The sequence below is a fragment of the Selaginella moellendorffii genome, unplaced genomic scaffold (genome assembly GCF_000143415.4).
Source record: "Selaginella moellendorffii unplaced genomic scaffold, v1.0 SELMOscaffold_88, whole genome shotgun sequence".
Lineage (NCBI taxonomy): Eukaryota > Viridiplantae > Streptophyta > Lycopodiopsida > Selaginellales > Selaginellaceae > Selaginella > Selaginella moellendorffii.
This window is the reverse complement of record NW_003314349.1, coordinates 248,720-267,670: the sequence shown is the minus strand read 5'-3', so window position 1 is coordinate 267,670 and position 18,951 is coordinate 248,720. Positions and strand designations below refer to the sequence as shown.

General features: G+C 39.7%; 2 protein-coding genes and 1 pseudogene across 2 annotated transcripts; 1 reads left to right on the top strand and 2 right to left on the bottom strand.

Moving 5' to 3' along the window:
- Positions 1-6,742: 6,742 nt before the first annotated feature.
- On the bottom strand, positions 6,743-8,450 carry LOC9636870 (UDP-glycosyltransferase 85A2). Its single transcript, XM_024662182.1, has 2 exons — positions 7,847-8,450; positions 6,743-7,799 (listed from the first exon to the last, which is right to left on the bottom strand). Exons 1-2 carry the CDS (start codon positions 8,361-8,363, stop codon positions 6,871-6,873), a joined length of 1,446 nt encoding a protein of 481 aa, XP_024517950.1. The 5' UTR covers positions 8,364-8,450; the 3' UTR covers positions 6,743-6,870.
- Positions 8,451-8,651: 201 nt separating this feature from the next.
- On the bottom strand, positions 8,652-11,733 carry LOC9637571 (annotated as a pseudogene).
- A 619-nt stretch (positions 11,734-12,352) lies between these two features.
- Positions 12,353-14,504, top strand: LOC9636869 (probable cysteine desulfurase). The gene is made up of 6 exons (XM_002988395.2): positions 12,353-12,720; positions 12,778-13,073; positions 13,121-13,326; positions 13,387-13,585; positions 13,645-14,067; positions 14,145-14,504. Exons 1-6 carry the CDS (start codon positions 12,438-12,440, stop codon positions 14,502-14,504), a joined length of 1,767 nt encoding a protein of 588 aa, XP_002988441.1. The 5' UTR covers positions 12,353-12,437.
- The last annotated feature ends 4,447 nt before the right edge of the window (positions 14,505-18,951 follow it).

Here is an 18,951-nt window from a genome sequence, read left to right as displayed (position 1 = left end):
AAAAACAACCCTCGCTCACTATTGTATGCATTTGCATTGAATTAACCATTTTTTCTCCCATTTATGATTGTTTGTACAAAGTAAAGTTAAAAAATGACATATACTTATTATTACTCACGCCTTTGGGGTTTGAGGCTGAGTTCTATTATTTTCTATCTTCTTCACTTTTTTTTTTTTACATTCTCATCTATGTTTTTTGTCACTATTTTGCAAGCATGGGCAAGAACATGAGTACAGGTAGAAAAAACCTTACTCACTTTTAACAACTATGGTAGGATAAGCCATCACTCTTTAGCTTGAAAAACAATTGAGAGAAAATTCCTTGTGAATTCCAAACATGTCAAGCATTAGGATTCATAAGTAGATCATTTCAATGATTCTAAAGGCCTTAAGCCTAGACAACAATGAACGAAAAATGTCTTTTAGTAATTGCAGTGGCTTAGTGCCTAAACAACATAAGAAATATAGTTTTTCAACTATCACTAAAGCTATAGAGCATAGGACAAGTTTAAAATTGAAGTACAACATACATTACTAAAAAACTCAAGTTTAAATTGTTTTACTGACAATTTCTTGAGAAAAATCTATAAAAAAAAAGGAATGGAGTTTGTTTGATATGGAAGACACAATCAACTACTCTAGAATTCTTTCCCTCTAAGCAAATTCTCACTTAGATTTTTAAAAGACACTTTTTTTAGTAGCGTGTCACAATTTTTCTAGGCATACATAAGTAGGAAAATTGGGCACTTATAACTTTTGTTTTTGACTCCAGTTTAAAGAGAGTTAAAGCCAGTCTTAGTGAAGAATAAATTGAGGAACTATTCATCCAAATCTTATGAGGCTTTAATAGAAGCAAAATCATAATTAAAACATTGTGTTGTCTCAAGACTTTGATCCAAGGTCCTTTAGCATTAACTACTACTTATATACAGTTTTAGAATAGACTTGTCCCGAGTTTAAGTCTTCTATGCATATTACAAAAACTTATAAGACTCAAACAAAACTCATAAAATTGAAAATTTGGAAATAGTTATTATGAACCATTATAACCGTTCAAACCACTTTATGTTTAGTACACTTAAACGAATTAATCAAAGCTTATCTATTATATAAAGAGGGGAAATACTCATCACTTTAGGCATGAAACACCTTTTGTAAGGTGTGACCCTTTGTGAGACGTAAACCTCCTTACAAAAGATAATTCCCAGATAGTCAATATTTTGCATATAGGCAAAATTATACAATTATTAGAATAAGAGTTATAACTCAATTTTTGCCTATGTTTGGAATATATAAATCACCTTATGTGTTAATTGAGTTTTTGCCAGACAAAGCAGTTGAGAGGCTTCATGCTATAAATATGGAATAGGAATTTTCATAACTCCTTTGTGACTTGTAATTTCTATAGTCACTATTGCTTTTCCACCCACTTATCTCCTCAACAATCAACCCTTCATTATTGAAATCTCAAAAGCTTGTCTAGACTCATTCCACTTTATCCCCCTTTCCAAAAGCTTTTGCACTCATCTTTGTCATATCTACTTCTATTCTACACTCCTTTGTAGAGAATGGTTCTTTTCTATCTTCTTATTTATACTGTAAAAGATATATTATGATTCCTCATTTTTTCACGAAAAGGGTATACCTTATTTCTTTACCCATCTTTTGACTAAGGCATCTTATATGATACCACTATCCATATATTATATATTTCTTATGTCCTCAAGAAATCTCTACTCACTTCTTTTAAAGAAAATCTTGATAAAATCCTGTTCATGACCTTTGATGCTCCTAGAATTGAACTCTTACCTACTATTCTTACAAATACTTTCTTTTGAGAATCTTCCTGAACCAACTCACTACTCTCTAGATTAGAGAATAGTAATATCTTCCAAACTCTTCCACTATATCCATATGTGTAGGATGTAAAACTCTTCTCCTCTGATATTAAGGCAAACCTAACAATTAAATTTGCCCATATGTTTGCTGAATATCTCAAATCTTCCACATGGCTTGTCTAGGCAAGTCCCTCCAAGAAATGCAAAAGTGGCTATAAAAGGGGAGGCCAAGCAAATCCAAGGCATTCATTGCTAAAAAAACCAACTAATCAAGCTAGGAGTGCTAATTCTTTATTGCATTGTGTAGAAGGAATATTGCATCTAATTGTTTCACTATCATACACACTTGTAGGAAAGAGCTTAAAAACACCCTCTTGCTACTCAAATATGCTTAAAGCCACTATATTGCTGCCAACAGACTATGAGCCTCTCTTTCCTACTCTAGAATTCTCCCTCAATCTCTCTCAATCCTTCCAAGAGAACACTTTGAAGATATGAGTCCTCAAGAACACTTTTAGAATCAAGATTACTGTCCCAAGGCCATTGTGTTGCCATTAGCTAGCTCATACACAAGCTCATAGCCATCATGTTATTATTCACTAGTTGTGATATCTCTTTGGAAAACACTCTCCATTCTAAGTTTTACAAGAACATTATTAAACACTTTAAATGCTTTTGGAAAGGGGTGAGGCCTAGTCTAACCCTTTTTGGAGTCATCCTCCTTTCTAAATCCCTAAAACCTGATTGTAAATCTTTATTTACACTTTGTTTTATAGTGAAGATCTTGGCACCCAAATCACAAAAGAATATCCTAATGGATCTCCTCTCCTTGCCTTACTGCCATTTCAACTGTTTCTAGTTTGGACAGTATTAGAGTGTAAACAACCAAAGGGAATGATTTGAGAGATGAACTATAGAGGTTCAAATATAGAAGGAAAAGGCTCATAAACAAAAGTGCATCCCTTTTTCCAATCGATTAAGGGTTTTAGGATAATGGGGTTAAATATCCTTGGGTTTGAATAATATTGGGTCGGGAAGTCCAAATTTAGAAGCTTATATTTGGTATCAAAAAAGTCTTGGGTTCGACTTTATTGGTTCGCTAAGGGAATCACACCACATATTGATTGATATTTGGTAAGTTTAGTTTGCTCCCAGCTAGGCTTGACCTGAGGGGTAGGGTGTCAAGAGAGCAAGGCTCTTGTGAGAGTTGCAGCTCGAAAGGATGCTCGAAAGTTCCTGGACCTGACTACAACAACACCTTTGCTCTAGTGGTTAAGCATTCTACTCTTCGTTCCTTGATTAATTTTGCTGCGGTGGGAGACTTTGATCTGGAACAGATGGATGTGACCACGGCGTTTCTTTATGGCGCGCTTGAAGAAGAAATCTATATGGCACAGCCAGAAGGATTTCTAGCCGCTGGAAAAGAGGATCATCTCTGGCTTCTCAAGAAAGCTGTCTACGGCTTGAAACAAGCACCCAGATCTTGGTACAAACGCTTTGATGATTTTATACTAAGTGTGGGCTTTTCCCGTAGCGAGGCAGACCCGAATCTTTATATTCGGGTGGAGGGTGAATCATTTGTGATCATCGCTCTTTATGTTGATGATACTCTTGTCATCCATAATCATCGCTTAATGTTTCTCCAGGTTAAGCGAGATCTTTGCAGCCAATTTGAGATGAAAACTCTTGGCTCGGCTTCCTACTTTCTTGGCATGGAACTTGTGTGTGATCGCTCTCAACGCACTATCTATCTTCACCAAGCCAAGTATATAGAAGAGATGCTGGCCAGGTTTTCTATGACGAGCTCTAATCCAGTGGCGACACCAATGGAACTAGGCTGCCAGCTTTCACGAGCCATGTCTCCTGAGACAGAGGACGACAAGAGAGCCATGGACTCCATCCCTTACAGACAAGCTGTTGGCAGTCTCATGTATCCAGCTGTTTGTACGTGCCCAGATATTTCTTTTGCCGTGAGCAAAGTTAGCCAATTCCTGGCTAATCCTGGATCTCAACATTGGGCAGCGGTGAAACGCATCTTCAGGTACCTTCGAGGTACTCCTTACCTTGGATTGTGCTACCAGGGAAAAGCGCTTACCCTCACGGGCTACTGTGATGCTGATTTTGGGGGAGACTGTGACACACGCAAGTCCACCTCTGGCTATTCGTTTTCCCTGGGCAGTGCGACAGTCTCGTGGTGCAGCAGGAAGCAAAGTACAGTGGCAACCTCTAGTACTGAAGCAGAATATTTGGCAGCCTCACAAGCTACCAAAGAAGGTGTGTGGTTACGCTCACTACTTTCTAACCTTGGTGTGAGTGTGAAGACTCCCACTCGCCTCTTCTGTGACAATCAAAGCTGCATTGCGTTAGCGGCCAATCCTCACTTTCATTCACGCACCAAACACTTTGGGATTCATCATCATTTTGTTCGTGAGAAAGTGGAAGATGGCACAATTGAGCTGATCTACTGCGACACGACCACTCAGGTTGCAGATATCTTCACAAAAGCACTACCCCGAGATCGATTTCAAGTCCATCGCGAAGGGCTGGGACTTTCTCCACTGCCGTGGTTGCCAAGACCCTGGCGTGCGAGCTTTCACAACATGCTGGCTCCACGATTTGGCGATTGAATTTGATGGCCACAGTGCCAGTGGGAGTGTTGAGAGTGGCCCTGTGCCACGTGGCTAGTCCACGTGGAGAGACACGAGTCTTCACCGGTTCACCATGTCACACATATGTACATTTTCCATTCCATATATGCTATGACGGATCTTGAGCACCATCACACGGTTTCACCTTTCGTTAGACAGCTACGTCGGAGAGAAGACCACCCGGATGGTGAAACTGGCCACGAGTTATGTCAAGGAGTCCCTTGGAGGAACCAAGGACGATGCTCTCTTCTTCTGCGACTCTGGAACCACTGCAGCTGTGAAAAAGCTCCACGAACTTTTGGGCTTGTCGGTGCCACCCCAAATGAGAGACTCATCCGTGGCATCGATGACAGGTGTTCATAACCGCCCGTGTCCCCCGTGTCGAGCAGACCTCCGCCGAGCTGTGTGTCTGCTCGTGAGGGGTTTCGGCGGTGTGTGCCGTTTGTAACGAACATCATCTTCCCCGAGGCAAAGTCTTGCTGACAATCTGTCAACTGTTTAAACTACAGGTTATTCTGACCGATGATGGATTGATCGACATGAAGCACCTCGCTGCATGCACGCCGTCCAAAGCTAACGGGGGATACCAGCCATCGCTCGCCTTCTACACAAACATGGAGCAGTATAGCATGCTTTGATTTGGCAAGCTGGTAAGACGAGATCAGAACGAAAAGTGATTGTTTAGAATTTTTGGGTAGCTGTTACAATGACCATCATAGAATATCTTTTGTCTTTAATATTTGATACATGCTCAGGAAAAAAATGAATATGAATTGGAGCCCTAGGTATCTTGCCTTTTAGTCTGTTTTATACATTAGTAAACATGTAAAGCTAAAGAAAAAAAAAATTTGAACATTAGGAGTAGACAGATATAAAGAGCCAAAAGTGGTAATGAATAGACAAGAAGTTGAAAGGAGATCCCAAATGGTTAAGCTTGAGATGAAAAAGATGTTGTAACAAAAAGAAAATAATTTCCTTGGATGCAAAGATTTTTGGGATGCAAGCTGAAAAGGAATTTATAAGTTTAATAAAAGAGAATAGCTAAAGGAAGCAAAGTGATGCCAGAATAGCAACTTTCAAGACAGAAAATTTTATATTTGTCAATTAGAGTGGAATTTATAAATTGAGTAAGATTTTGGTGAGGATGCAATTAGCATTACATCCTAAGTGGTGGCAAGATAATATAGTTGTACTATCTATAGTCAATAGCGTGTTTTAATCATCTGGCACTAAAGTAAGGAAATGAGATCTATTAGGATATTCTTTTGTGATTTAGGTGCCTAATATCTTCACTATGAGACATAGTGTGGATGAAGACTTGCAATCCAACTTTAGGGATATAATGAGGAGGATGGTGATAGTAATAGGTTAGACCTCACTTTTCTAGAAGCATTTAAAAGTGTTTAATAATGTTCTGGTAGATCAAGTGTTTAATAATGTTCTGGTAGATCTTAGAATGGAGAGTGTTTTCTAGTCAGCCATGAAATGCTCACACACAAACTTAGGGCCACCATGTTGCCACTTGTAAGCTGTGAGATTTCTCTAGCAACATAGTGGCCCTAAGACAATAATCTTAATTTTAAAAGTGTTCTTGAGGAGTCATATTTTCAAAGTGTTCTAATGAGAGGATTGAGAGAGATTGAGGGAAAATTCTAGAATAGAAAAGAGAGGCTCATGGTCTATTGGCAGTAACATAGTGGCCCTAAGCATATCTGATTAGTAAGATAATGTTTTCAGGCTCTTCCCTGCAAATGTGTGGGGCAATTGGGGCAAATGCACCTTTTTTGGTGCTTTGGAGCCCCCATCTTCCCAGTTCTAGAATGGCTTGTGGCTGGCTGGTGGAAACATGGTGGCTTAAAGTCTCTCTAATCACATTACATCCTCCTCTCTCACACAAGATTTTTTATGCACTTTTTAGCTCGACCAATTAGTCTTTTTGGCCAACAAGCGAGTTGGGTAGCCTTGTATTGCCTAACCTCCCTTGCTATAGTTGCTTCCACATTTCTTAGAAGGACTTACCTAGGCAAGCCACATGGCAGATTTGAGATATTTTGCAAACACATAGGATGGCATGATGTCCATATAGAACAAGCAGGCACTTAACGTAGTGGCACTATTCCTACTGTTCCTTTTCAGCCTTCACTGCTCTAGCCCATGCCTCGTCGTGGCCTGATCAAACACTGGCACATCAAGGCATTTACAAGTGGTCAGCGCTATTCAACGGTGGATTCTGTCTTGTTTTCTCCAGTCAACAAAGGCGTTGCAAGCTAGACGACTATTTTATTCTCTTCATGTTTTGTCAAGCTTGACAGATTCGTGGCATGTAAGTTTTTCACATGTTTGCCATCTCACACTAGCACTTGCAGTGATAACTTATCATCGCATCACTGGCTGCTGAGGCCTTTAAGAAAATCATCCAAGCTCGCAGCGGATCGACCATCACTCTCCACAGCTTTCCTTGCCTTGCACTTCAGCACCTCAACAGCGTCTTTCATCTGCTTCCCTCTTTCCCCATCCATCACCTCCCGCAGCGTCTTTTCGATGTCGCCTCTGCCGATCAGTCCATTCGCCCCTCTTGCAAATCCAGCTCCAATCTTCCAGTCATGTATAACCAGCTTTGCGTTGGTGTTTTGCTCAGCTCCCCAAGGGCAACACATGAGGGGCACTCCATTGCTGATACTTTCCAGCACCGAGTTCCAGCCGCAGTGACTGAGGTGCGCAGCGATGGAGGGGTGTTTCAGAACTCGTAGCTGCGGTGCCCAGGACACAGTAAATCCCTGCTTGGAGGTACGTTCGCAGAATTCCTTATACTTCTCTACCGGATTGCCAATGAGAAGTTCTGGCCGTAAAACCCACAGGAAAGGCTTTCCGATTGCTTCCAGTCCCACCGCAATCTCCTCAAACTGTTCGACAGTCACGACCGCAATGCTGCCAAAAGATATGTAGAGAACGGAAGCCTTTTCCTGCTTGTCGAGCCACCGCAGGCACTCGTCGTCCTCGTTCCTGAGCACCACGTTGGTTGGTCCGATCTCGGAGGTCTGCTCGTCCAGGAGAAACATCGGACCGACGGAGAGAAACTCCGTGCCACCTTTGCGGAGCTCGGCCGCCATGAAGTCGGAAGCTTCCGGCTCCAGATCGTAAAAGGAGTTGACGAGCACGCAGGAGGCCTTGCGGATGTAGGGGACTCGCTGCACGGAGTACTCCGCCCAGAGATGATCGTCAGCTTGCAAGTAGAGAGGTATGTCGGCTTGATGAAGAGGTCCCAGTCCCTTGATAATCCCCACTACAGATTCATCCGCGACAAGCTTCTTCGCTGCAAAATTTTGAGGCGTATGTGAATGCCATTGAAAGTGGAGTTACCTTCGGTCAAGCTGGGAAAGACATGGCCTCCGGCGATGAGCTCGGGTATGTGATACTCAATCGTGGTCCAGGCAGCGGATCCAGGCCACAGAACAATCCTTGGAATCCCGAACTTATCAGCAACGTCCTGGGTCCAGAAGAAGAAGTAGTCCGAGATTATGCAGCGGACCGGCGAGATCTCGAGAGAGAGTTTGGAGACGAGATGCTCGAGAGCTGGGATCATCTCGGTGGTGGTCTTGAAGAACTCACCCAAGTGAGTGAGAGTGTAAGCATCCAGGCCGTGTGGGATCTTCCAGGAGAGTGGGATTGAGACGAGGCGGAGGTCCGTATTGGGTGGAGCTCTCCAGTGCTTGATCATCTCGTCGTGGAGGCTGTCGACATTGACGAACGAGACGGTGAATCCATCTCGAGCGGCGATCTTTTTACAGAGATGCATCATCGGAGTGATGTGTCCCTGGCCTGGGACGGGAAATGCGAGGACATGAATATTTGGAGACGACGTACCTTGAGAAGCCATAGCCACGGCAAGACTGGATGGGACAAACCTTTAGAAAGTTTGAAAAGAATTGGCCTCTTGCTAGTTTTGTTTGTCGACTTTTAAATCTTGAGATCAGGAAAGTCAAACCTTGCTCGACGTACATTCTGAGAGTTTTCTAAAGATTGATCATGTGTTTGAGACTAAGATTCTTGCATTGTCGTTCATCACAGGTACGCGAGAAGGATCCAATGGGAATTTCCAGACAAACATGAGGCATGGAACTGCGGTGTGTATAAACATTTGATTTAGTGATTCTCAAGCTTTCTATCAGATGCTTATGTAAATCAAGAGCATGCTTTGCTGGGAAAGCTCACTGTTCTGGAGACAATCACTTACTCTGCTTATTTGAGGCAGCCTACCACGCAGCCAAAAGAGGAGATGGTTGACAGTGAGATGGGGCTTGGAGACAGTGGTTCTCGCATGGATTGAGTGGAGGGAAGAAATGAAGAGTGAGCATTGCTTTGGACACTCAAACGCAGTCATGTCTTAGTGGTTTAGAGAAGTAATTATTATGTCTGATTTATTTGATGATTTTCTGTGCAAATGTAGGCGCACTTTTATCATGTCAAATTCATCAGACAAGTAGCAAAGTGTTTTAGCAGTTTAATAATCTTTTCTTAATCTCTCAAGTGTATATTTTGGAAATACCATGGAAGATAGCATGGTATTCTTCTTAGAATTATCGACTTGGACTTTGACAGTGTTTAAGGTATTTTCATCTGTATAGCTTTTTAGGAAATTTTTCTTAATGATCTGAACAGGAAGATATTAGACTAAGGCATTTGGCTAACTCAAAAGATAATTACGAAGCAATCAAAGTGCTTACAAATGCATTTCTTACAAAAGCATATTATGTTCTAGTTCTCAGTTTGCATTTGAACTCCACCCCACACAAAAGTTAGGTGAAGGTTGAAGACAATTTGGGTGACACTTACTAGATGCCAGAAGATCATTTATAAATATGACAAGTGAAACGTGAATGACAAGCTCACGAAGCCATACTTTTAATTTTAAGCATTTATTTTCTTAGAGGTCCTACTATTAATTTTAAACATCAGAATTTTCCCATCTATGAGCTGAGTGAGTTTGATGATAGTAATAAAAATTCCTCGATAAACCAAAATCATGCTTAACAGGATTATAAAGTTCAACCATTTAGATCTTGAGAGATCTATTTGATATTGTTTAAGAATTGTTGTTCCAGATAGAAACTCAAGCCCTTGAAAATCATTTTCATAAAGACCCTGTTATAATTTTTTGGAAAATAAATAATATTTGTTTAACCTGAAATAAATATGTTTGAAATGCTATATAATGCATTGGATATTTCCAAAAGCCTTTTGGCAGTTCATTAGCAAGTTTAAAAAATCCGTCAACAAGCATGAATAACCCCTGAAAAATCGCATTAGAAACAGTTTAAGAAATATAAAGAGATTTTACCAAGATTCCAGATCCTGTAATTATTCCCATGAGAAAATTGGGAACAATTGATCCTACACACATCATCAAGCTCTCCACCACAGTCACAGTTGCAAATAATTTCAACACAAAAAAAAATGAAGTGATCAAAGCCTGGGTGGAGTTTAACCATATTATAAAATACACTTGTTTATATCAATGAAATATGAAGGATATAAGGAATGGAAGAAAGTGTGTTTGAGAGAGTAAACACAATGAGACCATAGTAACCATTTTGTTTCTCATGATTAAAAACCTGAAGAAAATATCACTGGATATGAAAGCAAGACAATTGAGAACTATCCTATACCTTAATCTCTTCAATGAAAGATGGAAAACCTCCAATTGACATAAATGTAAGAAATTTACCAATAAAAGCCATACAGCCAATCCTTGCCTTAAAAAAAAAACAAACGAGCTTAACCATGGTTAGGAATATTTTTTGGTATTCTCTTACTGCAATGGAGTTGTATTTAGTGCCAACATTAAAATATATACTGCCAATAACGATGCTAAGCATAAAGTATACAAAGATTCTCAGCCGATAGTATCCAATATCTCTTGTCATAATTATAAATGATCTTCTAGTTAACGTGGAAAGCTGATGGAGAACTCCTGCATCTGGATCATTCATTCTATAAATAGTAATCCATTAATAATCATAATATTCTAAAAAATCAAGTCATTTAGGTGTGTCTCACAAACTGTTTAGAAGGTTCACCTTAGTCACACAAAGAATGTCAACTTTTGTGTGGAGGGATCTCAAATGCAAATTTTGAAATGCATTTGTAAGCACTTTGATTGCTTCAGAAGCTGGAACTATTTCTTGAGTTTCAATATCTTCCTGTTCAAATTGAGATGAATATTAAGAAAAACACTCTAAGAAAAAGTACAAATGAATACCTTAAACTTGTTTTGAACATTGTCAAAATCGGAATTAATAACTCTAAGATAGTGGTCTGATGGATTTCTTCGGAGAGGACAAGGAAATCCAGCACTGTCGAAAAACTAAAATAAAATATAAACCATAAAGAATATTAAATTTGAGAAAAGTACCATGCTAGCTTCCATGGCAACTCCAAAATATACCAGTGCACCCTGAGATAGTAGGCAAAGATTATCAAACTGCTCAAACACTTCGCTACTTGGCTGGTGAATTGACATAATAACGGATGCACTGCAAAGAAGAACATCAAATAAAAATTACGATAAGCCGGACTTAAAAATCATATAAATATCACCTGTCTAAACCACTGGTTGGTTCGTCCATGAATAAAAGAGATGGCTGTGTTAGAATCTCCAAAGCAATGCTCACTCTTCGTTTCTCCCCTCCGCTCAATCCACACGAGAACCAACCTCCCACCACTGTATGCTTGCAATCTCCAAGCCCCATCTCAGTGATCACACTCTCAACTATCTCCATCTTTTGGCTTCGCGGCAGCGAGTAAGTTAGCAGAGTAAGTGATTGTTTCCAAAACAGTGAGTGTTCCCAGCAAAACATCCTCTTGTTTCACATAGGCCTATGACAGAAAGTTTGAGAATCACAGAATCAAATGTTTATATACACACCACAGACCCATGCCTCATGTTCGTCTGGAGATTCCCATTCTGGTATGATGTTCTGACGGTGTTATTACTTTCGTGTAGCTGAGCAATCACGTTGCCGCAATGGATGATCCTTTGGTCACACAAAAATGGATCCTTCTCGCCTCGCATTCTTGGCCAATCTACCTGTGATGAACGACAATGCAAGAATCTCGAGCTTTAATCTATTGCACCCAAATCAATCTTGGAAAACTATACCAGCAAGCGCATCGAGCAAGGTGGACTTTCCGGATCCCGAAGGACCCATGATCGCGGTGATTTGGCCGCTCTGGGCATAGCCGGACATACTCTCCAGCAACACTCGTCCATTGCTCGCGCTCACACTCAAATCCTTCCATGCCACATCCATAATAATATATCAATTCTTCTTTCTCATGAACACTTGGGTAAGATTTATAGCTCTCCAAGTTAGACTTGGACTTTCAGCTATTGTAACACGGTAAGATCTTCGATTCGTAGGAGATTAATAGTGTAAAATATTGTTTACTTTCTTTCTTGTGTTGACTTGACTTTCCCATTCAAAGTCTATCCAAACTCTCGAAATTCTCCAAACTCTCGAGTGTCTTCTTCTCAGGAACTTTGGCATTCCAAGGACCGCTCTCTGGACATATCTTGTCTTTTCGAAAGGTAATTAAATTCTTCCATGTCACGCCTCAATGCTCTGCAAGGAAGAAGCTTGTCAACAAAAGACTAGGACTTCATAATCACGCCGACGTACCTCTCCACTAAGGCGACGGGTGCTTAGAATTTGCCAAGGTTGACAAAACATGTCGTTTCCTTGACCATGTTTCTCCTAAAGTGATCTGGAAAAATAGGACAGAAATCCATTGGGCATCTGTGAAGACATTTTCCTCACGCGGTGCACTAAAACAGGATATTTGTGATGGCTGAAGAGGAGCTGGAGTGTTAAGAACAAGGTAAGTTTGCAAACGATGTCTTACAGTAGCGAACGTATTACAAGCAAAGTAAGAGAGGCTCACCAGCAAGACGATGAGGTGCTTTGCTCCAAAGTCGGCTTCCAAGGTCGGCGAGGTAACTCCCAGCATCGAGGAGGATTGGCAGCCAGACTTCAAGCCCAATCCTTTCAAGTTCTTCAGGCCCTTTGACGATGAGCAAAAGTGTGTCTGGCTCAGATCCCAGATCATCGGCTCCCAGCTCCAAATCTCCACACCATTCGGCAGCAGGCCTCTCACTTATGCCGATTACACTGCCTCTGGCCGCTGCTTGTTCTATATAGAAAACTTCCTCATCAAGCACGTCATGCCGTCCTACGGTGAGTAAAGCCGTGAATCCTCTTCTGCATATCTGGACCCGCTGCATTCTGTTTCAGGGAACACGCATGCCGAGGACAGCTACGTCGGAGAGAAGACCACCCGGATGGTGAAACTGGCCACGAGTTATGTCAAGGAGTCCCTGGGAGGAACCGAGGATGATGCTCTCTTCTTCTGCGCCTCTGGAACCACTGCAGCTGTGAAAAAGCTCCACGAGCTTTTGGGCTTGTCTGTACCGCCCCAGATGAGAGAGTCAGCCGTGGCAGCGATCGATGACTGGAAGAGATGGCTGGTGTTCATAGGCCCATACGAGCATCATTCCAACCTTCTTCCCTGGAGGCAAAGTCTTGCCGAGGTTGGGCTTTTTCGTTTCTTTCAATCTGTCAACTGTTTAAACCACAGGTTATTCAAGTTCCAATGACCGAGGATGGATTGATTGACATGAAGTACCTCGAAGAGGAGCTGCAAAATCCCAAGCACGCAGATCGTCCAATGCTTGGCTCCTTCTCCGCTTGCAGTAATGTCACGGGAGTTTTAGCGGACACTAGAGCCATCGCTCGCCTTCTACACAAACATGGAGCATTAGCATGTTTTGATTTCGCCAGCTGGTAAGACGAGATCTTTTACCAAGGACGAAACGAAGCTTACTTGCCGAATCTGATCAACAGTGGTCCATATGTGAAGATCAACATGCGATCGCGAAAAGCTGATGGATACGATGCTGTGATGCTGAGTCCACACAAGTATGTCGGAGGGCCAGGAACGCCGGGCCTGCTTTGCATGAACAAAAAGCTCTACAAGCTCAAGGATCACGCACCGTCGACAACAGGCGGAGGAGTGGTAGACTTCGTCAACTACAACAAAGAGGTCAGTTCCCTTTCCAGCGAAAGAAAAAAGAAAACCAACACTAAACAAACTCATACCAGGACACACTCTACCTGGAGGACATTGAAAGCCGAGAAGACGCTGGAACACCTTCCATACTCCAGCGGATAAAAGCCGGGATTGTCTTCACTGTCCAAGAAGAAATGGGATACCGTCTCATCGAGTCGAGAGAGCACATCTTCATCACCACCGCGTTGAAAAGGTTGTCCAAGAACCGAAAGATAGTGGTGCTCGGGAACAAGCAAGTGAAACGAGCAGCGATCGTCTCGTTCGTCGTCCGGACCACTGATTCCAACGGTGGAATCCAGCAAACCGTGCTGCAAGGCCGGTTTGTAGCCAAGCTCCTCAACGATTTGTTTGGGATCCAGTCGAGAGGAGGGTGCTCGTGTGCCGGTCCTTACGGCCACTCGCTTCTCAAAGTCAGTGATGAGCTCTCCCTGAAATTTCGAGCAGCAATTCAAGAGGTTGAGAAGCAAAACAATAGAAGGTTTCGCCAAGGAGCTTTTGCTAACGAGGAAAGAACTTTTTTTTTTTCTCACAGGGATATAGCGGTGTCAAACCTGGATGGACGCGCTTGAACTTCGCATACTTCCTCTCCAAGGAAGAGTTCCATTTCTTGCTGTGCGCCATAGAGTTCGTGGCGGACTATGGCCAGCGCTTTCTCCCCCTCTACGAGTTCGAGTGGCAGACTGGGAACTGGAAATACGAGGAGAAGAACAGCATCAACACCACCGCCAAGGCCACATTACACAAGGAATGGACCAAACTCCCACTGCTCCAGCAGCATAAAGATTACCTGGGTACCGCTATGGCGATTGCCAAGCAACTGGCTCACGATCCAGGACAGAGCAGCACGGCGCCCGCCGGCATTGATCCCGAGCTCGTTACCTTCCGATTCTAGGGTTCTTGAGCGCTATGTACTAGTACATTCGTTTCGCATCAATTCAAACAAAAGTTTGTGTTGGGATATATATACTTTACGCAACCCATCTCCAAAGTCAACGAGTCTTTCAGTGACTTCGCAAGACTCTCTAAAGATTGAGCACGTGTTTGAGACTAAGATTCTTGCATTGTCGTTCATCACAGGTAGATTGTGGGGCGAGAAGGATCCAATGGGAATTTCCAGACAAACATGAGGCATGGGACTGCTGTGTGTATAAACATTTGATTTAGTGATTCTGAAGCTTTCTATCAGATGCTTATGTAAATCAAGAGCATGTTTTGCTGGGAAAGCTCACTGTTCTGGAGACAATCACTTACTCTGCTTATTTGAGGCAGCCTACCACGCAGCCAAAAGAGGAGATGGTTGACAGTGAGATGGGGCTTGGAGATAGTGGTTCTCGCATGGATTGAGTGAAGGGAAGAAATGAAGACTGAGCATTGCTTTGGACACCCAAACACAGTCATCTTTTAGTGGTTTAGAGAAGTAATTATTATGTCTGATTTATTTGATGATTTTCTGTGGCTTGATATGTGATTAGATCTAGGTGCACTTTTATCAATGTTTTAGCAGTTTAATAATCTTTGCTTAACCTCTCAAGCAAAGTGACTTGTATATTTTGGAAATACCATGGAAGATAGCATGGTATTCTTCTTAGAATTATTAATTCAGACTTTGGCAATGTTTGATGAAGAGGTAAATGTTTTATTTTGTATATCTTCCCAAATAGAGCAGAAGAAAGAAGCTTAGATGAAATGAAATTATGCCTAAGCTTAAGTATCCAAAAAAGAAAACTTGACTTAAGCAATGCTTGTCATAGACAAACATGAAATAGTTAAAAACAGTTATAAAATCATGTAGTATATAAATAACACTTAGACGTGCTAAAAAATAACCCTCGCTCACTATTGTATGCATTTGCATTGAATTAACCATTTTTTCTCCCACTTATGATTGTTTGTACAAAGTAAAGTTAAAAAATAACATATACTTATTATTACTCACGCCTTTGGGGTTTGAGGCTGAGTTCTATTATTTTCTATTTTCTTCTCTCTTTTTCTTTTACATTCTTATCTATGTTTTTTGTCACTATTTTGCAGGCATGGGCAAGAACATGAGTACAAGTAGAAAAAGCCTTACTCACTTTTAACAACTATGGTAGGATAAGCCATCACTCTTTAGCTTGAAAAACAACTGAGAGAAAATTCCTTGTGAATTCCAAACATGTCAAGCATTAGGATTCACAAGTAGATCACTTCAATGATTCTAAAGGCCTTAAGCCTAAACAACAATGAACGAAAAATGTCTTCTAGTAATTGTAGTGGCTTAGTGCCTAAACAACATAAGAAATATAGTTTTTCAACTATCACTAAAGTTATAGAGCATAGGACGAGTTTAAAATTGAAGTACAACATACATTACTAAAAAACTCAAGTTTAAATTGTTTTACCGACAATTTCTTGAGAAAAATCCAAAAAAAAAAAGGAATGGAGTTTGTTTGATATGGAAGACACAATCAACTACTCTAGAATTCTTTCCTTCTAAGCAAATTCTCACTTGGGTTTTTAAAAGACACTTTTTTTAGTAGCGTGTCACAATTTTTCTAGGCATACATAAATAGGAAAATTAGGCACTTATAACTTTTGTTTTTGACTCTAGTTTAAAGAAAGTTAAAGTCAGTCTTAGTGAAGAATAAATTGAGGAACTATTCACCCAAATCTTATGAGGCTTTAATAGAAGCAAAATTATAATTAAAACATTGTGTTGTCTCAAGACTTTGATCCAAAGTCCTTTAGCATTAACTACTACTCATATACAGTTTTCTTCTATGCATATTACAAGAGCTTATAAGACTCAAACAAGACTCATAAAATTGAAAATTTGGAAATAGTTATCATGAACCACTATAACCGTTCAAACCACTTTATGTTTAGTACACTTAAATGAATTAATCAAAGCTTATCTATTATATAAAGAGAGCTTGCAAACACTGTTTAGTGTGAAAGTTATCACTCTCCTATAGATTCTGAGAGCATTCACATAACATCTAGCCCCATAAGGAGAAATCAAGGGCAATCACATGAAATATGCCCTATATCCTCTAAAATGAGGTATAGACAAAGAACAAATATACAAGTGAATAGACATGAAAATTCATTTTTCAAACTAGTTAAGCAAACTAAATTGTTAAAGGAAATACTCATCACTTTAGGCATGAAACACCTTTTGCAAGGTGTGAACCACCCTTTGTGAGACGTAAACATCCTTACAAAAGATAATTCCTAGATAGTCAATATTTTGCATATAGGCAAAATTATACAATTATTAGAATAAGAGTTGTAACTCAATTTTTGCCTATGTTTGGAATATATAAATCACCTTATGTGTTAATTGAGTTTTTGCCAGACAAAGCAGTTGAGAGGCTTCATGCTATAAACATGGAATAGAGAGTTATAGAACTTGTTGTTAGGCAAATGCATCAATCTTGGAGACACACTTTGATCTTTAAAGAGCTAGAATAAACTTAAAGATATTAGATAAGGGTTTTGTTTAAAAAGGTGAAATAACCTTAAACACTTCCAAAAATTTTGAAATACATTGCAAAGCTAAAAATTTATCATACAAGCTTGAACAAAGATTTGTATTGACCATAATTGCCTGTTGGCGAATATGCTAGAGAAAACTTTACCTTAAAAAACAATTTTTGTCTATATCTAAAGCAAAATCTTCCACGAATTAGTTATCATATGTTTGAAAAGCTATCTAAAGTCATTCCACAAGCAAATTGATCTAGAACAACTATCATGTGCTAAATAATTTAACTCTTGTATTGATTATATAATGAAATTTCACGGATTGATCTCCATGCCCCATTCAAATTAGTCCCTAGTGTTGAACCATTTAAAAGAGGTTTGCTCAAGATTTGCCAAGAACAATTGAATACTCTTTTTAATTCTATAGTTATAAGGGCAAGGTTGGTTATAAGCCAAAGTAGGCAAACTACTCTAGAATTGGGTATTATGTGCCAGAGACTTTGCACTAAATTAATCTTAACTACACTAAACATAAGCAAAAAGGCGAAGACTTCCTGCACACATAGGTGGAGAGATTAAGGATTGATGACCCTCTACTATCCTGATAAAAGTTGAATGGGGGAATTAGGGTAGACAAAATAAGAATGTTTACTAGCAATTCACCACACCTATCATAAGATACATTTTTCTTATAGAATTAGATGGAAGTTGTCTGATCTCCACTCTGTGTGACTAGGCAAAAGTATAAAAAAGCAAAAACTAAACTATTTTGTATACTTAATTATGCCAACAAATGATAGATTTAACAAAATTACTTAAATAGCTCAATGAATTACCGAGTGAAATACTTGACAGTATTCTGCTCAAGGCATATAGAAGTCTGACTCTTGGTACCTTTATTATTGTCAAAAAAGGTGTGATAATACACTTAGATTACTTTGTAGGTACATAGTGTAATCAAGACTTATATCTAGGAGTTACCTATACAAAAATAAAATAGCACTAGGATTCTTCCTAGATAGAGAGATAGTTTGTCTATCCGAGTTAGATGCAAATTTTGAGTATTATAACTTGCAAATGATTTAAAAAATTTTACCTACTAGACAATTGCTATAATTCTATGCAATCTTAGGCAAAGACATTATTATAGGAACTTTAATGGTCCACAATAAAGCTTAGATACCCATAGGTAGAAATACACTTATTGATAATTGGGCTAATAGATGTTAGATCAATTCTAAATTTAGATTGATAGGCAACAAAATTTTGTGGAGTTAAAATCTTTTAAAGTGGACCACACTTAAGTAAGACAGATATGCTATGAAAAATAATATTTGTTGCTCGAGAAATTCCTAGAACTCTTGTATAAGCAATGTTCTAGACATTTGGCCTCTAAAGGAAAGCCATCCCTATTTCAAAATTGATTGAGAAGTTAAATGTTTGCTCATAAGAATGATTGATAAGCCAATTTACAAAGGGAATTAATTCATACCAAAACTTTGTACCACTCACTCCACGAACGAGGCATAATAACTAGGCTTGCCATAATAACAATGCCAACAAACCTGGAAATATATAGGCATAGACTAACAATTGATCTTACCTATAAAGCTTTAAAAGGAATAGTCCCTATATATAAAATTATCACTGTATAAGGTAATAGATATACAATATTTCCCTTACAATTTGAATAGTAGAAGGTAGTCTGAAAAGAAGTATTCACAAGATCTAAAACGAGATTATAGAGTACTTGCTCATGATATTTGCAATCTTGACCTCCCTTCATAACAAACTAAATCATTACTTAACCAAATTAAAGAAAAATTTGAAAGAGAGTGAGCTGAAAGCATATTAAGTACACCTCAATGAAAAGG

Excerpts from the sequence above, each read along its gene's own strand:
- LOC9636870 (XM_024662182.1), bottom strand. The coding sequence starts at position 8,363 with ATGGCTTCTCAAGGTACGTCGTCTCCAAATATTCATGTCCTCGCATTT. Across the intron at positions 7,800-7,846 it reads CTTTCCCAGCTTGACCGAAG|CGAAGAAGCTTGTCGCGGAT; the intron begins GTAACTCCACTT and ends AAAATTTTGCAG.
- LOC9636869 (XM_002988395.2), top strand. The coding sequence starts at position 12,438 with ATGAGGTGCTTTGCTCCAAAGTCGGCTTCCAAGGTCGGCGAGGTAACT. Across the intron at positions 12,721-12,777 it reads GCACGTCATGCCGTCCTACG|GGAACACGCATGCCGAGGAC; the intron begins GTGAGTAAAGCC and ends ATTCTGTTTCAG. Across the intron at positions 13,586-13,644 it reads TCGTCAACTACAACAAAGAG|GACACACTCTACCTGGAGGA; the intron begins GTCAGTTCCCTT and ends AACTCATACCAG.